General features: G+C 39.6%; 1 protein-coding gene across 2 annotated transcripts; it reads right to left on the minus strand.

The window, feature by feature from the left end:
- Positions 1-451: 451 nt before the first annotated feature.
- On the minus strand, positions 452-16,991 carry seh1l (SEH1-like (S. cerevisiae)). Of its 2 annotated transcripts, XM_061673703.1 has the most exons (9): positions 16,805-16,991; positions 16,324-16,374; positions 14,301-14,447; positions 12,155-12,366; positions 11,422-11,520; positions 8,288-8,428; positions 8,032-8,186; positions 1,915-2,068; positions 452-629 (listed from the first exon to the last, which is right to left on the minus strand). In XM_061673703.1, the coding sequence occupies exons 1-9, from the start codon at positions 16,913-16,915 to the stop codon at positions 452-454; spliced, it is 1,248 nt and encodes a 415-aa protein (XP_061529687.1). In that variant the 5' UTR covers positions 16,916-16,991. The 2 variants fall into 2 exon arrangements, with proteins under 2 accessions (XP_061529687.1, XP_061529686.1); XM_061673702.1 differs by lacking the exon at positions 452-629 and having other exon boundaries at positions 1,569-2,068.
- Positions 16,992-18,754: the final 1,763 nt, after the last annotated feature.

The following is an 18,754-nucleotide window of genomic DNA, read 5'->3' on the forward strand; positions in this document are numbered from 1 at the left end:
CAGTAGGTCCTTTGTGCACGTGCGCGCAGCTATTCACTGCCAAGTCCACTTGGCCAGTCATCTTTAGTGGCTCTGTGGCGACATCATGTGTTTAAAAAAATAAAGACATGAGTAGACGATTAAACTTCCTACCCGTTTGACACGGTCACCAGACCAAGGAGGATGTTCTTTTACCTGGTTTGCCGAATGCTAAAATAGGTTGAGCATATACTGGATTGAATTGTGTGCATTTCTTTTATCATAACAGTTGACAATACAAGCTTTGGATGCAGCATTGTTGGTAGCTTTAGTATGGCAATTGGACACAAGATGACAACGGGTTTGGCACTTATTTTCATCACAAAAGTGCGAAAATATACACACACCAAAAAAAAAAAAAAAAAAAAAAAAAAAGCATACGTGCAGCCCTATCACGTCTTTCTTTATTTGTATATGCAATTGATATGCAGTATTATTGCCCGTCAGACTCTGATAAGGACACCAGTGATCTTGAGGAAAGTCTGCATGAAATAGAGTGTTGCTGAGGCTGACTGTGTTCAGCATCACAGTGCTCTATGAGTGAAGGGGGAGGAAGCAGGTGACCATGCCCGGTTCCAGCTCTGGGAGGATCCAGAGGGGGAAAGAAATACCTGAAGTCACAACAAATAAGAGAAGAAAATGGACAAAGGGAAGCAGATAATGGCATTAAAAGATTAAATGATATGCTATAAAGTACTATTATAAAAAGGGTATCAAAGAATGACTGAAGTTATGGTATAGATATATTTTTCATGTCATTTGAGACCAAAATGACTGCAAAATTAAGCACCCAGAGACTCGAAACATTCATGCACAATGCATAACGACACAAATAGTAATGCTGAAGAGGCATTAGTAATATGCAGGATGCTGTACTTCATGTTTGAAGAGGTCAGCAGCTGAAAGAAAATCCTTTTTCAAATCCGGCATGCAACACACTGTATATTCTTGTCAGCACAAAGTTAGAGTATGAGGGAAACCATGTTCATATTACAAAAATGGGTGTGAAAGTAATTTAAGCACTTGTTAGACATGTATATAATTTACAAAAAGTTAATGAAAACACACAGGATAAGAACAAAGGCACTGGTTGTTATTGATGTAAAAGGTTGAAAGATTTAACTAATAGATTTAAAACAATGTGCCTTTCGTGTGTAATGGATCAGATACACTTAAATAGTCCGTTTGATCACAGTAACTATCATGGGATGATAGATTCGATCTGGACATTCATGACATATCTCCATTTTAAAACAAGAGTTTGCTTTCCTACAAAATTCATTTACACTTTTTCTGATGCTACAGAAGGTGTTGATAAGGCATGGTCAAGATGTCAGCAAAGAGTTTAGCTTGAGAATACAATTAAAATAAATGTTGAACTATGGCAAGGAAATATGTATATTTTAGCATTACACATTTTGAATCTGGATTCTAGGGGTTAAGACAACAGTTAATTAAATGTATCAAAATCATCAAATCAATGTTTGATGTTACCCTATGACACGAGACATACTACAAATGTTTTTAGTCTTTGAAAGAATAGGCACAACTTAAATGAACAGGTTTATTTCACTTGACAAAGCATGGTGGTTAGCCCTGATACAATGCAAAATAGAAGCATGGGATTATTAACAAGCATCAGTACAACAACAACAAAAATACTTATGTCAAAAAACAAACAACAAAATATGTAACACCTGGGTGCACAGGTTGAATGCCAACAACCTGTATGCTGGAAAGCAACAAGCCAAGCTCTTTGCGTGAGTGCAGTTTGGCTCCAGGAGTTTGTCAGTGAGCGGTCATGGTCCCAGAAAGTGTGGGGCATACCGGGTTGTCAGTTCGGACTGGCTCAGGTTGGGATGGGTGAGTGGTGTCAGGCAAGCCACACCACCTTACCTTCCTGCAGACATTCCATTTAGTGCATTCTGGGAGGTCTGAGCAGAGGAGCCCACCACAGTTCTCATGGCTGTGGGCTGACCAGATGAACCAGTTAGTGGGCTGCCGTCTCCCTTCAGAATGCCTGTACACTTCCAGTTGTCCATGTAGTTGGCTGCGGAAGGACATGGAGTTAACAGCGGTATCCATTTTGTACGACACAGGCAGAGTCCAGTAATCATCATTCTCCAAAGCAAAAGGAAGGTTCTGTTGAGCCTCATGGCTCAAAATTTCATTTTCCAATTACCCAGAATAGACACTTTAATATATGAAATGAACCAGCAGTCTATCACACTAAAAAAATCCCCACACAAACTTGTCCCACCATGTCAGCAATAGCTTAAGATAAGCAGTTCATACGCGAATGGTCGAAAGTTGTCAACGTGGGGGCAGTTATTCGAAGAAGTGGCTCATTTGCTTGAGACAGGACCACATGCTCAACGCAGTCCAATATTCGAGATACTAGGAAGTGCAACTTCTGATCCACTGATCATGTGGTATTTTTACAAAGAATGTCACAGAGCGCTTATAGCGTTTTATTCGTAAACAATGTAATAATCTTTATCAACTGTTTCCTATTGTTACCTTATTTAGCATGTGTGTATATTCAGTGAGTATTCAGACCTTTTTAAAAAAAAAAGAAAAAAAAAAGAGCGAGAGACGTGTACCCGCTCAGTGTTCAGACACGGAGAATCTATTTTAAGGTTCTTTAATTATATATATGTACAGTGTGTGTACCGTAAATAGGGGTAACTATTTTCCGCTGTAATAATTGTGGGACATTACTGTAGTATATCATGATTAACTGTTCACCATTGATTTTTAAGGTGAATGTATGTACATAAATCATTTTAGACTTGATACTATGCGAGTCCCGGGATGCACATGGAAACAATGAGTCCCTGCAATTTATCATCACGGAATACAGATACAGTAATTCTATGCTATATCACGGTTCTTGCTTCGCGGCCCTGCTGTTTTATTACAGTGGTTACTCTTGTTTGTACAATATTTTTTTTTATCCATTGCTCTTGGTCAATATATTAAGTGTTTAGGCCTGCCACGATAGCAAATTTTTTAGAACGATACCTTTTTCCAAAAACTTTCACAATCAACGACAGTATCGAAGGTTATTTTCTTAATGCCACTGATATGATGATATCAGAGTATTATAAAGAATTGTACACATCCTTACAAATTCTGCCCTGGTAATCAAACATATGAGCACAACTGTGTAATGTTCTCTCTTTTACTAAATAAAAGTTTTGCTGCATTTGAAAATAAGAGCAAGTAAATAAAAGAGGTGTTCAAATAAAGTACTTAAACTAAGAAAAATGAAGTTTCTCCTTTTCTGTTTAGCATCTTGACACAACAGTAGTCTCAAACTATTTTACACATTTCATTTTAACAAATCTTAACTGAATCGTTTTAGAGGTTATGTTGGTTCAAAACCTGTGTTTTGTTTCATAACGGCGTTTCACATATATGCACTATTAATGAATGCTCCCAATGGGAACTTACAACTAAGAACTATAATGAATGTTCCATTTGATGCGCTGTTTGTTCCAAATGGTTTCTTCCTTTGACTGGTGATTTTCTGATCTTTCTCAGTCTTTAACAACAAACGCTGATTCTCTCTCACTCTCCTGCGAGATTTCTCATCTATTTCTCGGCTGCGCGCAATCAGTAATTATGGCCCGAGATGCAGATTTAATTGGCTGAACGGGGTGACTGAACTCGCATGTGATTGGGCGATACGATTGATCACTACCGTAAAGCCTGTAATATGTTGCGGCACCCTGTATTTCTTGAATCACAACCTCATTTTGGCGATGGTGTGGGTACGTATGAGACTGCTTCTGGGTCGGGACTCGAACAGATAACGAGGAAAGAGGATGCCCCCGATAAATACACTGTAGACTTAACAAAAATACAAAAAGATCAAGTAAACTTAAAATGATTCTACCCGACGCAGTTTTGGGGTTTAAACTGCTGGATACGGAGTTGACGTGAAAGACAAGCCGCTGGCTCTAAATGAGAGTGGAAACACACTTTTGCCAACATCAAATCAGCGCTCAAATGCGTGTCTGGCGAGAAGCGCGAGCAAAAAAGGCAGAGCAATGAATGTGATTAACTGCACAGACAACAAAAGAGACCAGTCAGAAGTCCAAAGTACCTAAGCTCGAGGACCACTTGCAGGAACTGACCCGCTTGATAAATATGAAAGACGAACGAACAAAGCGTGATATTTTTCTAAGCAATAAATACCACTGGGTAAAAGTCCCCACAAGAAAGAACAAAAATGGCAGGTGAGTAGAGCTGCATGTTTGAACGTTATCGCGATATACGTGTGTGCAATAGTCACATGACGGGGTCCACTGCGATGGTGGTGTACTGTAATATACAGTGAATCAACTATAATATTAAAAGTGACCAACAGAGGGACCTGTTTGGCCACGCTAAAAAGATTAGCACTCATATTACGGTAAATTATAATGCTTCAAACAACACACAGAGTAGCGTATACTTATCTCCTTACATGATAATTTTGAAAGATGATACGAGAAACAATGTACACCTGCTGCATTTCCTATTTCGTTCTTCAGAACGAAACTACTGTAGGCAGACACGCCGCTGCTGCGTGAGGGCGCGAGATGCGTTCAGGGACACTGTGTAAATGGGAGTGAATATGTTCCTTGACAGAAATGCAAACACCAAAAGCATGAAAAAGGTGACCAAAAAAAAAACCTAACAACATTGTAGGGATGCCCCCACCCCCCCTTCTCCTCGCGACGCGGCTGACGAATCCCTCCGTTGACTAGCGCCTCGCTGAATTTCAACGGAAACAAGGGGGTAGAATGATTGCTGCGTATGTCCATAAAGACATTGATGAGAGAATTTGGTATGGATGAACTAGACTGGTCTGCACAGAGTCCCGCATTCCACCTGACAGAACACCCTTGGGTTGATTTCGAGTAGACAGTGAACCAGGCCTTCTCGCCCAACGTCAGTGTGTGACCTCACAAATATGCTCCTGGAAGAATGGGCAAAAATCCCCATAAACTCACTCCCAAACCTTTTTGAAAGCCTCCCTGTTACAGCTGCAAAGGGTAGACCAACATCATTTTAAACGATATGGATTTAGAATGGGATATCACTTAAAACAGACAATAAAATAAACTTGTTGCTATTTTTTTCCACTGACAACACTAATGACATTGATGCACTTGTGAAGGCCAAACAATGTCAGGTTTCAGGAGCACACTAATATAAAATGGGGTGACATGTTCACTCGGTGAAAATAAATACCTACTGTAAAAATGTTTTAAGACGTTGAATATTACAAGATTTCAGTCAAAAGCTTCACTTCAAGAGGTTGGTTTGTTGGAACTTTGTTGATTTTTTTTTTTTTCCCCTCATGCACTGCCACAACTAAAATTTTTATGTATACATTTAAAAAGCATGCATAACTGAATGGTGCATGCTCACTGATTCATAATACAGTTGAAATAATTTGGGGTTAAAAATTTCAAACTGCTCATATGATTTGCAACAAGATGATAATGAATAAATGTGAATATTTTCTGAAAGTACTTGTAATTATTTGCACCAAAACAATGGGGAAAACTTTGAATAGCTGTTATTTATGGATTTTTAAGCCACAAATATTGAGGTCCGGCCCGCTTGAGATCTAATTGGGGTAAATGTGGCCCGCGAACTAAAATGAGTTTGACACGCCGACTTAAAATCATGTGGGTCAAGGCAGGTGAGCAAATACTTTGGCAATATATCGTCTGGCACTTATACGTCAGAGACAGTGGATGCTGCTCTCCATGGACATTAAGTGAGGTTTCCTTCAGGATGCAGAGTTGTCGTGAGACATTTACCTTTGTCCTCCTCATAAATTCAAATGTGAAGGAAAAGTATGCAAGCTAAACAAATGTGGCCACAGGCGAGCTGATGCTTCCCTCTACTGGCACAATAAAGTCAAAGCCACACTCCTGTAAATGTCCCAGGTACAGTAGATCGTGCTGTTTTCTACTGGTTGATGAACACTGCTATGTAATTGGCATCCTCGCTTGTCACGTTTTGCCACAACAATCAATCCCCCCCTCAAAACTGCTTTCCAGGTGGGACGCGAGCAGCAGAATTGCTTTCGGATGGACTTTGCCACTATGAAAACAAGAGTGGAGATGCAACTGGATGTAAACATGTAAAATCTGCAGCCTATTGTCATGGACCCATCAAAAGCTTTGGAGAGTCATTCTCCTCTCACAGACAACAAGCTGTGAGTGGCCAGACAAAGCAGGCCAGGTGTCATGTTTGATACATGCATATTTGCATTCAACTTAAGACATCCAACTGTGCAAACCCTGCATAAAGCAAATAAAGGACTAAAGAAACTAAAGTCAGAACACAGTAAAATATCACAACTTAAGAGATGATGATTCCTTGAAGCTTGTTGTTTTCAGTGATGCGCCAATGGGAAACCTACCCGAAGGTGGACAACTCATTGTGCTGATGGGCAAGGAAGGGAGATACTCACTTGTCTGCTGGCAATCAGCATGTTATATTTCAATAGACATGCACACTGAATGTTAACTTTTACAAACAGTACTTTTTATTTTTTTTTATTTTGTAAGACAGTAGAGATTGTCAAGTTAAATTTGTTGGTGGGTTTATTCTGATATTTACCGAAAACATCAACCTGTTATGAGGAAGTGCATAGTGATGACGCAGATGTTGTGTTCAGGGTTATCTTTGGGCGGTAGTGCTGTTATGTGAAGCTGTTGAGAGTGAAAAATAAATGGACAAAACAAGTTTAAGGTATTATTATTGGAAACTAACAGTTATCCTTAAGCCACTTTGTAACCAGTTTGGCAGTATGCTTGCTTATAAGTCACTCCGGAGTATAAGTCGAACCAGCCAAAAAATGCATAACAAAGAAGGAAAAAACATAAGTCGCACTGGAGTATAAGTCATATTTTTTGGGGAACATTTATTTGATAAACTCCAACACCAAGAACAAACATTTCATCTTGATAGGCAATTTAAGATAAATATAGAATAGTGAACAAGAGGCTGAATAGGTGTACGGTATGCTAACGCAACACATTCAGCTAACGTTACATGACGCAAAAACAACGAACTGAGAACGTGCCTGGTATGTTAACGTAACATTAACAGTTAACTATAACTCAGATAACTATAGCATAAAGAGCACGCTAACAAGTTTACCAAACCATCAGTGTCACTCCAAATCACTAAATCCAATGAAATCTTTATCCTCGGTGTCACTTCTAAACAACTCCGCCAATTCCGGAGGTAGACGATGCGCCCCTTCATCTTCTACATCGTCTAGAGCACCCTCTTGCGGTTATCAGTGTGAAAATAACGTGAAATTATATAAATGTGTTAATAATTTCTCATATAAGTCACTCCAGAGTATAAGTCCCACCCCCGGCCAAACTACGAAAAAAACTGCGACTTATAGTCCGAAAAATACGGTACGTGAACATACCTCAAGCAATCTTTGAACCAACTTCTTCTCCCGAGCACCGGTGACCACCACCACAAGTTTTTCCCCATTTTGTTCTTTTTTGACCAACACAATACACGCGCGATCTATTGTTGTCGCCGGGGCCATGGTAACAAGTGTATCCGGTTGAGTTTGAGCTGACAAGATAAAGCCCAGTGATCGTAAAAGACGGGATGTAGCAAGATTTTATTGCAGTAGTGTGGCTTAGTGCAATCGTGAAAGACCAAATTTGTCTTGTAGTCTGATCCAGGCATTACGTGTTGTCTGTCCCACACCGCCAATGTGGTTTTTTTTTTTTAAACAACTTTATTGGCTGTCAGATATTTACAGTACTACGTCAAAAGACACGCGACAAGGCTAAGAATAAACTAGCTTTTGGATTCAAATATACTGTACACGATGGAAACGCAGAGTAAATGTCTTTTACGGAGCTGATTGGCGAATTATGACAAAGCTGATCAGTATAAAATGCAAATTATCGTTCGATGCCGATCAAGCCGATCAGATCGGTGTAAAGTCTATTCTTAACAGACACTAACCTTTCCATAAACGCACACAGCCATCATCCCCAGAAGAGGCCAGCAAGGTGCTGGTGATGTTCCAGCTCACACGCCACACCTGGGAGTTGTGGTTGTCAAACTGGGCGACAATCTGCACCTCAAACTTGGTCGGTCCTGTAGCGGTGCTCTCCTTTCTAGATGAAGATGCAAAGCAACGAAGTGCTTGATGCAATATATTTCTGTTATGCATGCATTAATGTCAATTTATAGCATAAGAAAACAGTGAATTAGTCACCTTAAAGGGACAAGTTTAAAGATTCTGACATCTTTTGTTGCAATGGCGAGGACATGGAAAGATCGTCCCAGATTTGGAGCAAATGCAATGTCATGCACTGCATCGGTAATGGTCATCAGCGTCTCAGCTTTGGCATATTTCCTTTTCCACAATGGTAGGAACAAAACATTAAGTTAGCGTCTCATCTTTAACATATTTCCTTTTCGACAATGGTAGGAACAAAACGTTAAGGTAGCAGTTATTAAAGAGGAATTATACCCCCCCCCCCCTTTTTTTTAAAACAGGAATATGTTGTATGTGCACCCACGAGTCTAAACATGGTCTTTTGATTGATATTGCAGGGCTTTAGACTAAAGTTTTGCACTGGTGTACCCAACTGCTTTTCTTGGGTGCACAATATATTGTGAATCACGATTTGATCGATAATTTATTAATGCTTAATATGGAAAAAGGGATAATCGATTTTATTTTCTATACCTTTTGCTACTCCGTGAAATTTCGTTGCTCCGTGAGACTTCCGCAGCAGATCTTGTTGCACGAAGGCAACATAGAGAAGACGCTAGCAACTAGCGAGTCTGAAATAGTCCCCAAAAAAAGGGCACGTAATGTCTCTTATTTGGAAACAATCGGAATCTGCAAAACGTGTATGAAAGCTGTTGCAACGAAGAGAGGCATATCCGTGAAAAAAAAAATCACTTGAAGATGAGGCATGTTATCAAGTGCGATGCATGCATCACGCTAGAGAGAGCCACAACTCCCTGTGCCCCTCCTGTAAACCACAAGAACTTAACAAGAGCTATGTTCAGCTCCTCTCGTTATGAGAGGTCGACCACCAAATAGAGGGAGGCAACGTCAACAATCTCATTCTATATACTGTAGCCAAGGACATGATTCCTATTGACAGTAAAAAAAAAAAGACTGATTCAAAAACCTGATGAAAACATTGTATCCCAGACACGAGTCGCCCAGTAGGAACTATTTTGTTGAGGAATTCATTGCCTAAAGTCTACAATAATGTCAGGAAGTGTGTTGGCTTAAACCTTCTGCTTTATTGTGTGAATCAAGTTGGTCTGGTCCGGTTTTATACATTTATAAACTTTAATACAATAAATATAGAGTCATGTCGTGATATTAAATTTAGGCTATATTGCCTTAGCACTAATTTTAGACAACATTCAACACTCCAGTTTTACAGGTTCACTCTAATAATAAACATTTTTGAAAAACAAAAAAAAAAAAGGAAGTTTTTGGGAACTATTGACTGGTAATAAGAAACTCATTTTGAGCACAATTCCAAAGACCGATAACTTCGTCACTTAGAAATGTGTCGGTGCTCCGTGTCAGAGCATTGGTTAGGCCTTTTGGACGAATCAGGCGAATCATTCTTAACATTGTTCACGAAGAAGTTTTAAATCATTCTTTTCATCCATCTTCCACAGCTATTTCCACTCTAAATCTGATGGGCCGAGGCCACTCACCTATGGCTGTCACAATAAAAGATTTTAGGACGATATATTTTCCCAGAAACTATCACAATAAACCATAGTATTGTTGATGTTTTTTATTCCACTGATATTATATTAGCGCATAAAGGCTCTTCCACACAGCACTTGGCAAGTCGTCTGATGCCCTCGACTTTCCCATTCATTGTGTGCACACTGAGGGCACATCAGCGCGTTTTGACATGACGCTGAGGGTCGCGTGAATGCGTCGCATCATCGGATAGAAAAATGTTCTATTCTGGAGTTCCTCAAATGGGAGCGGGGCTGGGGGAGAGATTTATTAATCCTATTTTACCTGACTTGTACTGTAAACGCTAAGGGGAAAATGGTGGACGGCATAATAACTACGGTGTCCCACGAGCCCAGACTTTAGGCCATTAAAAAAATAATATACAGACACGACTCTGCGGGAGGTTTTCCAACTCCATTTCAAAGCTCCCTGCTCAGCCTGAAATACACCACAAAGCGCTCTTCGTGGAAGTAGAAAGCTCACAAACAAGTTTAAACGCCGAGATCCTGTCATTAATTTTTTTTTTTTGCTACCACCTCCTCCTTAAAATAAGCAAAGTTAGGGCATTCTTTTCCAACAATGACAAATACATATTGCTGAGATGCGGTCCACTCAGCGGGGAAAGCCTTCGGTCTTAGACTTCCTTCTAGACTGTTGCGTCACTACTTCCAAATATGGGATGGTCGCACCCCCGTTGCAGTCGTCGTTGCGCTTTGACGCGGGAGCCTTTCACACTGAGCAAGTGCGGTCTGAAAACGCCTTAATTCAAGTACATCATTTTGAAGAGTTAACTTTTAATTCAAGAATATTGATCATTGGCATTGAAATGAAGAACAATAAATAAAATATGTTAGATAAAAATAAAAAAGTCTCAGCCTCTGTTCACAACGATTTCACTTAAATACTAACCATTTGGCAGAGAGGCAATTAACAGACAATATACTGACAATCAGGTTTACAGTTGCTTCAGAAAAAGTGCAAATGTGTTAGTTATGTTAGTGTTAATTTGGTAACAGAAATGACACAACAAGCAGATCAAACCAACGAGTTGTGCATCAAGCAGGGCTGCAACTAAAGATTTAAATTATTAATCGATGAATCGGATTTAAAAGACGATTGTTATCCCTTATACTCAAAAACAGGAGATCATTTCAAATTCACAGTGCCGAAAATGAACAAACTGATTATGATTCAGTTTCTGGTTTGGTCCATAACATCTGTCACATGATGGTTTGAACCCACAGTTGCTCAAATTTTGTTCAACCCACCATCTCTTCAGCCCATAATTATGCTAGTTCTCGCAGTATACACGAGGAGCCCACTACCGGGTTTGGTCATGTGACGTTCGCAACACAACCGTGAGAGCAGTTGTGGAGTTCATTTCAGCCCACAGCAGATGGCGATATTGCCCAAAATGGCGACCACCTGAGATGGATGAAAATTGATGAATTAATCTGTTTCATTCTTATTCTACCAACACAATATTCATCAGAATACTGTGTCTAGACCAGTGGGGAGACATATAACGTATCCTTGCATAAACTTTTTTTGTTTTAACTTTAATTCCTCAGTGTTGATTATGACAGAAACTGTGTGACAAATAACACTGAGGGAAACCCTACCTTGTGTTTTCATTGTACTCATAGATCTGGACTTTGCCACCGTACGTGACATTGCTGTCGTCGCTCCCCACTGCGAACATTGGCGGGTGGGCACGTGAGCTGGTTGGGAGGGATATGCACAAGATTTAATTTGTATGTAAGTGCAATGGATTATTATTATTATTATTATTATTATAATACAGCCACATTTAAAGGGTCCGACATTTTGTATTTTAACACATGCCAAAATGTTTGACGGATTTATTTCTCTGACCAAAATAGCGTAACAAATGGAGACAGCTGTACTGGGTCTAACCCAAACAAATAGCCCATTATGTGAAATACAGCTTACCATCCTAAGTATTGAGCTAAAATAGTATAAGAGTCATCCATACTCTACAAAATACTTTGCTTTATTTCACTGCTAAAAGATACACTTACATGAGCTACCTTACCGGGTTGACCATCTTTCATGTCCGTTATTTTTCCAAAATGTTAATCAGAGATATTGGTTCATCTCACATTCTTTGTGAATGAGCAAATGAAGTGTTAAAAAAAAAAAAAAAAATACATATGCCAATTGAACGTTGAGTGGAACCTTCAGTGCTGCAAATAACTGAATTTGAATATTTGCTACAAACATGACAACAGTGTCAGCGTATAAAAAGGACAAAAGGTGAACACCATATATCATCGTATTAATTTTATATAATAATACAATACCCGCTAGCTTTCAATAAAACGCAGGTCTAACCTGGAGGGATTCCAAGAAATGCAGCTGCAGGTGAGCTTGCAAGAGATTTCATGCTGCAGGGACCACTGACTCAGGTTCATGACATCCGGAGCCTCATAGATCCTCACCACTCCATCCGCAGAACACGTGGTCAGCATTAGACCCATGTGTTTGGGGGCAAATTTCACATCAGTCACTGATGTTCTACTGTCCACAAGTGTGGTTCTTTTTATCTAGAAGAAAATAATGGGAGATAGCTTCGTCTCGTAACACATATATCAGCAAACTGTCACACAAACATTTGTTGAAACAATTGGGTTTGATGTTTTTTTGTTTAATTCATTCTAAAAAGGTTCCATTGTAAACGGGGGTATACGGATATTTAAATAGATGTCTGTTATAATTGAAGTGCAGAAGTTGTGCTTTATGTTGATGATGATATATGCAGTGATACTTACTCCATATTGTTGCATTGTCATGTATTTGCAATGTATATGTGCCAGTATTTTACTGACAAAACCTTTGACATCGGGCTGCGAGTGTGTGTGACATGATGCGAAAAATTTGATAATCTCATGAGACTTCAGCATAGTGACCATCTAAAGCACGTCAAACACGTGGCCCGCCGTGTCATTTTATGTGACCCATGGGGGCTTGAAAGGTCTTAAAATAAGTCAATTGAGCAGTTTACACGTGTATTCACATCAATATTTCCCATAATAAATCGTTGCCTTACAAATTACCTCCAAGTGACGGGGTCTTACCACTAGGTGGTAGGGTACCCGCATCAGTGTAAAGCAGCAGTTTTATAAGTGACTTGAGAAACGTCTACAGAGGATCCCAAAATGTCGAAAAAACAAAGATTGGAAAACGAATAAATATTTTTGCTGCTGCTGTGTTCACGGGTTTCTGTATTCATGCAGACAAATTTTGACAGTATTCACTATTCACACATTTCTCTTTAGCAGGTGGTATACCAGGCCGATTTGTATTTCTAAAATGCTAACTCTGACACCAATGTTCTGAGTAGTGTAAAATTGCTAAGTGTAAATAAAAAAACTTCTGAAAAAAGTTAATGTCATAACTTGGGTTTGGCAATATTCTTCTTTATTAAATACTTTGATTATTTATTGATGAGCAACGCGGGTTTCTTAGGATTCATGTTATAATACCAGGGCAATAAGTAATAACAAATAGAGTTATTTAACAATATGTTAAAGAGTATAGTTACATTTATTTTACATTACATTTAGTTACATGAACTGTCTTCGAACTGGCCAATATGATCCTTGGTGAAAATGAGCTTGACACCCCTGGCTAAAGGATGGAATTTGTATTGTTTATTTTACGTGACATCATGATACAGTGTGTTCCAGTGACTACAAAGAGGACAAATATAACACCACAGAACCAGAAATTGACATTCAACATGGGAAAGCAGTAAACACATAAAATGCTTAAAATACTTAAAATGTAAATGACCACTGGATAGGGCTCCAGCCTGCTCAACACAATATGATCATATGTCAAAGATCAGTGGGTAAACAAAAAAAAAAAAAAAAGTATGCGAGCCTGTAAAGCGCACGACTTCCAAAAATTTCTGTTTGGTTTCCGCTCGCTTCACAGCATTGACACTCCGTTGGTCAAGGCCGCTAATGACTTGCTGCTTGCAGTCTAAATAGGCCAATATTCTATTTTCATACTCCTTGACCTCAGCTCAGCATTTGACATTGTTGCCCATGATGTCTTGATCAACTGTCTGAAAACCAATGTTGCATCAGTGATGTGGCTCTGCACTTTCAAATCCAACTTATCATTTGACAACGAGGTAACCAAACCTTCTCATCCAGAAAAATTATCAAGAAACCATTCCTCTCCCCCACAGACAGAAAAGGTTACTGCTGCCATAGCCAAAGACTGCAGTTAGTCCAAAATGCTGCTGCCATGTTTTTAACAGGTACTAGGAGAAGAGACTCCATCATACCAGTCCTTGCTGCCCTTCACTGGTTACCTGAGTTTTAAAATTTATTTTTGGCCCATATGGATTTGTTTGCAACATTGAATCTCTCGAGTGAATGAGGATGTAGCGGATACCATCTTAAATATTAGCTTCCCCGTCAGATGTTATTCATGCAAGAAGGAAAAAATAATCTGGCATTGTACTGACCCAGTGGCTCAATCCCCTCTGTTTGTCATTTGATTCTCCGACAATCTCCTCCCAGACAGCCGCTGTCCTGTCAAAGGAGCATGATGCAAGCACTTGTCCAAATTCTGGATGAGCCCAGGTCACTCTCCACACTGATCCACTATGTGTCTGTGGGCAGAGAGAAGAGCTTATCAACCGTATCCCCACTAGAAATGCATTTGCGGACACGGAAGACAGTTTTCGCCCGTCGTCCTGCTCTTCTTTCTCTCTTCCCATAACGATCATGAGTTTCATGTCAAGTCCCCAGACCTCAGCTGTATGTCACCGGCGATCGACGTCCGCAGGGACATTAAGGAAGTTGCGGCAGCGCGCAGGGAGAACCTCTCAAAGTCATAACAGGTGGTGAAGCAGCACCAGTGTTACGATGCTCAAAGTGGATAAACATTCTCGCAAACCACATTGCTGGGTCACTTGCAAGTTACCTTACACACACACACACATTAAAAAAGATGAGATCAACAAAAGAAAGAAAGAAACGATCACTGAGGACGAGAGGAGTGCTGGGTAGTATCCACGTGACCACCCACACAGCTGCTGCCAGCAAAAGGCTCACGAAAAGAGGTAGATGTCCGTTTGCCGCAATTTTTATTATTGTTTTTTGTTCACACAGTAATTATTTTATTACTATTTTCTGCCAAAGAAAAACATTTTTAATGAGAGTTATACTCCATGGGCTCCACCCATTGCTAGGCAAAATGGCTCATTTCCGTGCCGTAATTTCCTTCAACGTAATTTTCGGTGCGCCACCAACTGGGCCAGCGTGGGAAATGAATGGCGCAGTCACTAATAGACTTTACACCGATTTTATCAGGCTGATAAAACCGATATTGAGCATTTTATGCTGATCGGCTTTAATGTCATGATTCGCCGATCCGATTAATGACGTCATTGATCGGCTCCGCAAAAGAAATGTACTCCAGGTCGCCGCGTGCACAGTATATTTGAATCCAAAAGCTTGTTTATTTTTAGCCTTGTCTCATCTTTTGACGTAACATTGGAAATATCTGATGGCCAATAAAGTTATTTTAAAAATAAATAAATAAATAAAAAATACATGTCGGCAGTGTGGAACAGACAACACGTAATGCCCGGATCAAACTACAAGACAAATTTGCTCTTTCACGATTGCACTGTCAGACTACTGCAATAAAATATTGTTCACATACTTTTTATACGATACGGCTCACAAGCAGGCAATAAAATGTTATGTAGCCTCGCAAGCTAGTGGTATCATGAACGGTTGTACGTAAACATGCCGCCGTTCTGTCAAATAATGCTCTAACGATTCGGTGTGGGTGAAGTAATTTAATTAAAACTAAAGTAATTTAACTACAGTAAGTTAGCACCCATTATTTCTGTCATGTAATATTGGTTTGACCTGACTGATTAGAATACACGATCTGACTAGAGCAGTGATTTCCAACCTTGATGGAGCCCAGGCACTTATTTTACAATTGAAAAATTGCACGGCACACCAACAAACAAAAATGTCACAAAAAGTGGATACATTAATTACTGTATTTACTTCCTGCCATCTAATAGAAGACCATTCATTTGTTCTGTCTGTCACTATGCCTCATTGGCATAAATAAAGGAAAAAAGATATATTATTTATTGTAAATATAATTTTTGGAGCAATTAAGTACACAAGTATATACAGTAAATGAACAGGTAATTTAAATAGACACATTCCTCCATCTTGTGATCGGATCGGTGATCGTTTTTTTAAATTCTGTGAACGGCCCCAAAAATCGTGATCGTGTAAAGCCTAGTCACTAAATATTACAAAATTAAATATTGGAAAGATGTTAGAGGAGCTGACAGACAGTCAGCATTTTGTCATCTCCTCTAGTATTGGCTTGGGTCAAAATAAACGTTTTGTTTTCTTTAAACAAAAAATAGTTGTAGATTTCAATATTAAGCATGCACATTCAGTGTGACTTTCTGCAGAAATAGTTTCCAATGTTCAATTTCGGAATCTTACCTTCCAACTGGCGGTGCAGTGCCACACCCCATTCTCACTTTTGTCCCACACCTGAAAAGTAAAACCTTACAAAAGTAACTGTTAACAGTCTCCAGGCAATCAATATGCCTATTTTTCCATTAAAATCAAACACGACTATGTGAGGGGATAGACTAAATTTAAGCTTGTCCGTTTTCTCATAAACTGGGGTTGTACACAATGTATTTAAGAAACGTATGTAAGAATGTGCGTTTACTTGTGTAGGCTATACAACGTAACTTATCTTCATTTTATATCCTACGTAAGCCAAACCACTAGTTAGCTACGATGGAGCCACCCTTATACGCCAGACCTTGCAGCACACAAAGAAAATTGAGTTGTTTACGTCTGCCGACAACTTATCAAATGCAACACCATGAATTCAAAAGTCCGCGCGATGTGTTGGAAATGTGGGTATGGTACAGCCAAGTGAGGCTACTTAAGCTAACACGAGTTAACTTACTTTGACACTTTGGTCACTGGAACAAGTCGCCATTCTCCGGCCGTGAAAATCATACGACACATCATGAATTAGATCTTTATGATCCGCTGCAATGCTGCGGGCAACAAACATGTTTGCAAATACAGGTAAAGTACACCGAGGACACAATGCACTCCTCAAGCTAACAGGCCTGTCATGACGTGAGCATTTGTTGGCGCAATGAGCACAAGTGATGTGATTACTAAGAATGACCACAGCGGGGCGCATTTTAGGAGTTAAAAAAACAAAACAAAAACAACTCCTCTTGTTAGAGAAATTAAAAAAATTGGTAAAATGCGCCCATGCGACAGTGGTTATAAATCACCACATTTATGTTGCTTTATGTAGTGTCTGACTTCGGCATAAAACATTAAATGGTATTTAAACTAACATCAGTTCTTCTTCTTCGTCGTCTTCGTCTTCATCTCAAGTTTTTTTTTGGTTATAATTTTTATTTTAAACATTTAGAAAATACAAACATGGCAACACGTTTTTACAACATCATGACATAACTGCCAAGGTAGCATGCCCATATTACAATAGAGATAAAACTGACAAGTACAATAAAGAAATAATAATAATAATAAATAAATAAATACAGCTCAGTAAATTAAATTAATATATACAAGTGCATCAATCGTAATAAAACTCTGATAATCGGTAGTTCGTCAATATTAAATTCGCTAAAAAGCAGGAACTCTATGCCTCCAAGTTTGTTAAATATGTAGTTTGGGATAGTACCAATGAGTCGCTATTAGACAGCCACAATTTTATCCAATTTACTTTCAAAGTGCGGCACGAGATGGTGAAAGAGGTAAAGAAGAACCCAAAGTTCACTGTGGCTGAGCTCCAAAGATGCAGTCGGGAGAGGGGAGAAAGTTCGAGAAAAGTCAACCATCACTGCAGTGACCCGACGGAAGCCTCTCCTCAGTGCAAGACATATGAAAGCCCGCATGGAGTTTCCTAAAAAAAACACCTGAAGGACTACAAGACGGTGAGAAATAAGATTCTCTGGTCTGATGAGACCAAGATAGAACTTTTTTTGCCTTCATTCTAAGGTGATTCTGCTCATCACCTGTCCAATACAGTCTCAACAGTGAAGGATGGTGGTGGCAGCATCATGCTGTGGGGGTGTTTTTCGGCTGCAGGGACAGGACGGCTGGTTGCAATCAAAGCAAAGATGAATACGGCCAAGTACAGGGATATCCTGGACGAAAACCTTCTCTGGAGTGCTCAGGATCTCAGACTGGGCCGAAGGTTCACCTTCCAACAAGACAATGACCCGAAGCACACCGCTAAAATAGCGAAGGAGTGACTTCAGAACAACTCCGTGACTGTTCTTGAATGGCCCAGCCAGAGCCCTGACTTAATTGAGCACCTCTGGAGAGACCTGAAAATGGCTGTCGACCAACGTTCACCATCCAACCTGACAGAACTGGAGAGGATCTGCAAGGAGGAGGATCCCCAAATCCAGGTGTGAAAAACTTGTCGCATCATTCCCAAAAAGACTAATGGGCGTATTAGCTCAAAAGGGTGCTTCTACTAAATATTGAGCAAAGGGTCTGAATACTCATGGCTGTGTGATATTTCAATTTGTCTTTTTTAATAAATCTGCAAAAATGTCAACAATTCAATTTTTTTTTCTGTCAAGACGGGGTGCTGTGTGTACATTAATGAGGAAAAAATGAACTGAAATGCCATCCATCCATCCATTTTCTGAGCCGCTTCTCCTCACTAGGGTCGCGGGCGTGCTGGAGCCTATCCCAGCTGTCATCGGGCAGCAGGCGGGGTACACCCTGAACTGGTTGCCAGCCAATCGCAGTGAACTGAAATGATTTTTATATTGCAGCCATTTGCTAAAATCATTTTTTTTTTTTAATTAAAAAATGAAATGATTTTAGCAAATGGCTGCAATATAACAAAGAGTGCAAA

This window comes from Phycodurus eques, chromosome 4 (genome assembly GCF_024500275.1).
Source record: "Phycodurus eques isolate BA_2022a chromosome 4, UOR_Pequ_1.1, whole genome shotgun sequence".
NCBI classification, from domain to species: Eukaryota; Metazoa; Chordata; class Actinopteri; order Syngnathiformes; family Syngnathidae; genus Phycodurus; species Phycodurus eques.

Bases quoted from the DNA above. Each gene is read 5' to 3' on its own strand.
- seh1l (XM_061673703.1), bottom strand. From the start codon at position 16,915: ATGTTTGTTGCCCGCAGCATTGCAGCGGATCATAAAGATCTAATTCAT. The intron at 16,375-16,804 runs GTAAGTTAACTC...TTTACTTTTCAG, and splicing joins CCAGTGACCAAAGTGTCAAA to GTGTGGGACAAAAGTGAGAA. The intron at 12,367-14,300 runs GTCAGTACAATG...ATTTTCTTCTAG, and splicing joins AGAGGGGATTGAGCCACTGG to ATAAAAAGAACCACACTTGT.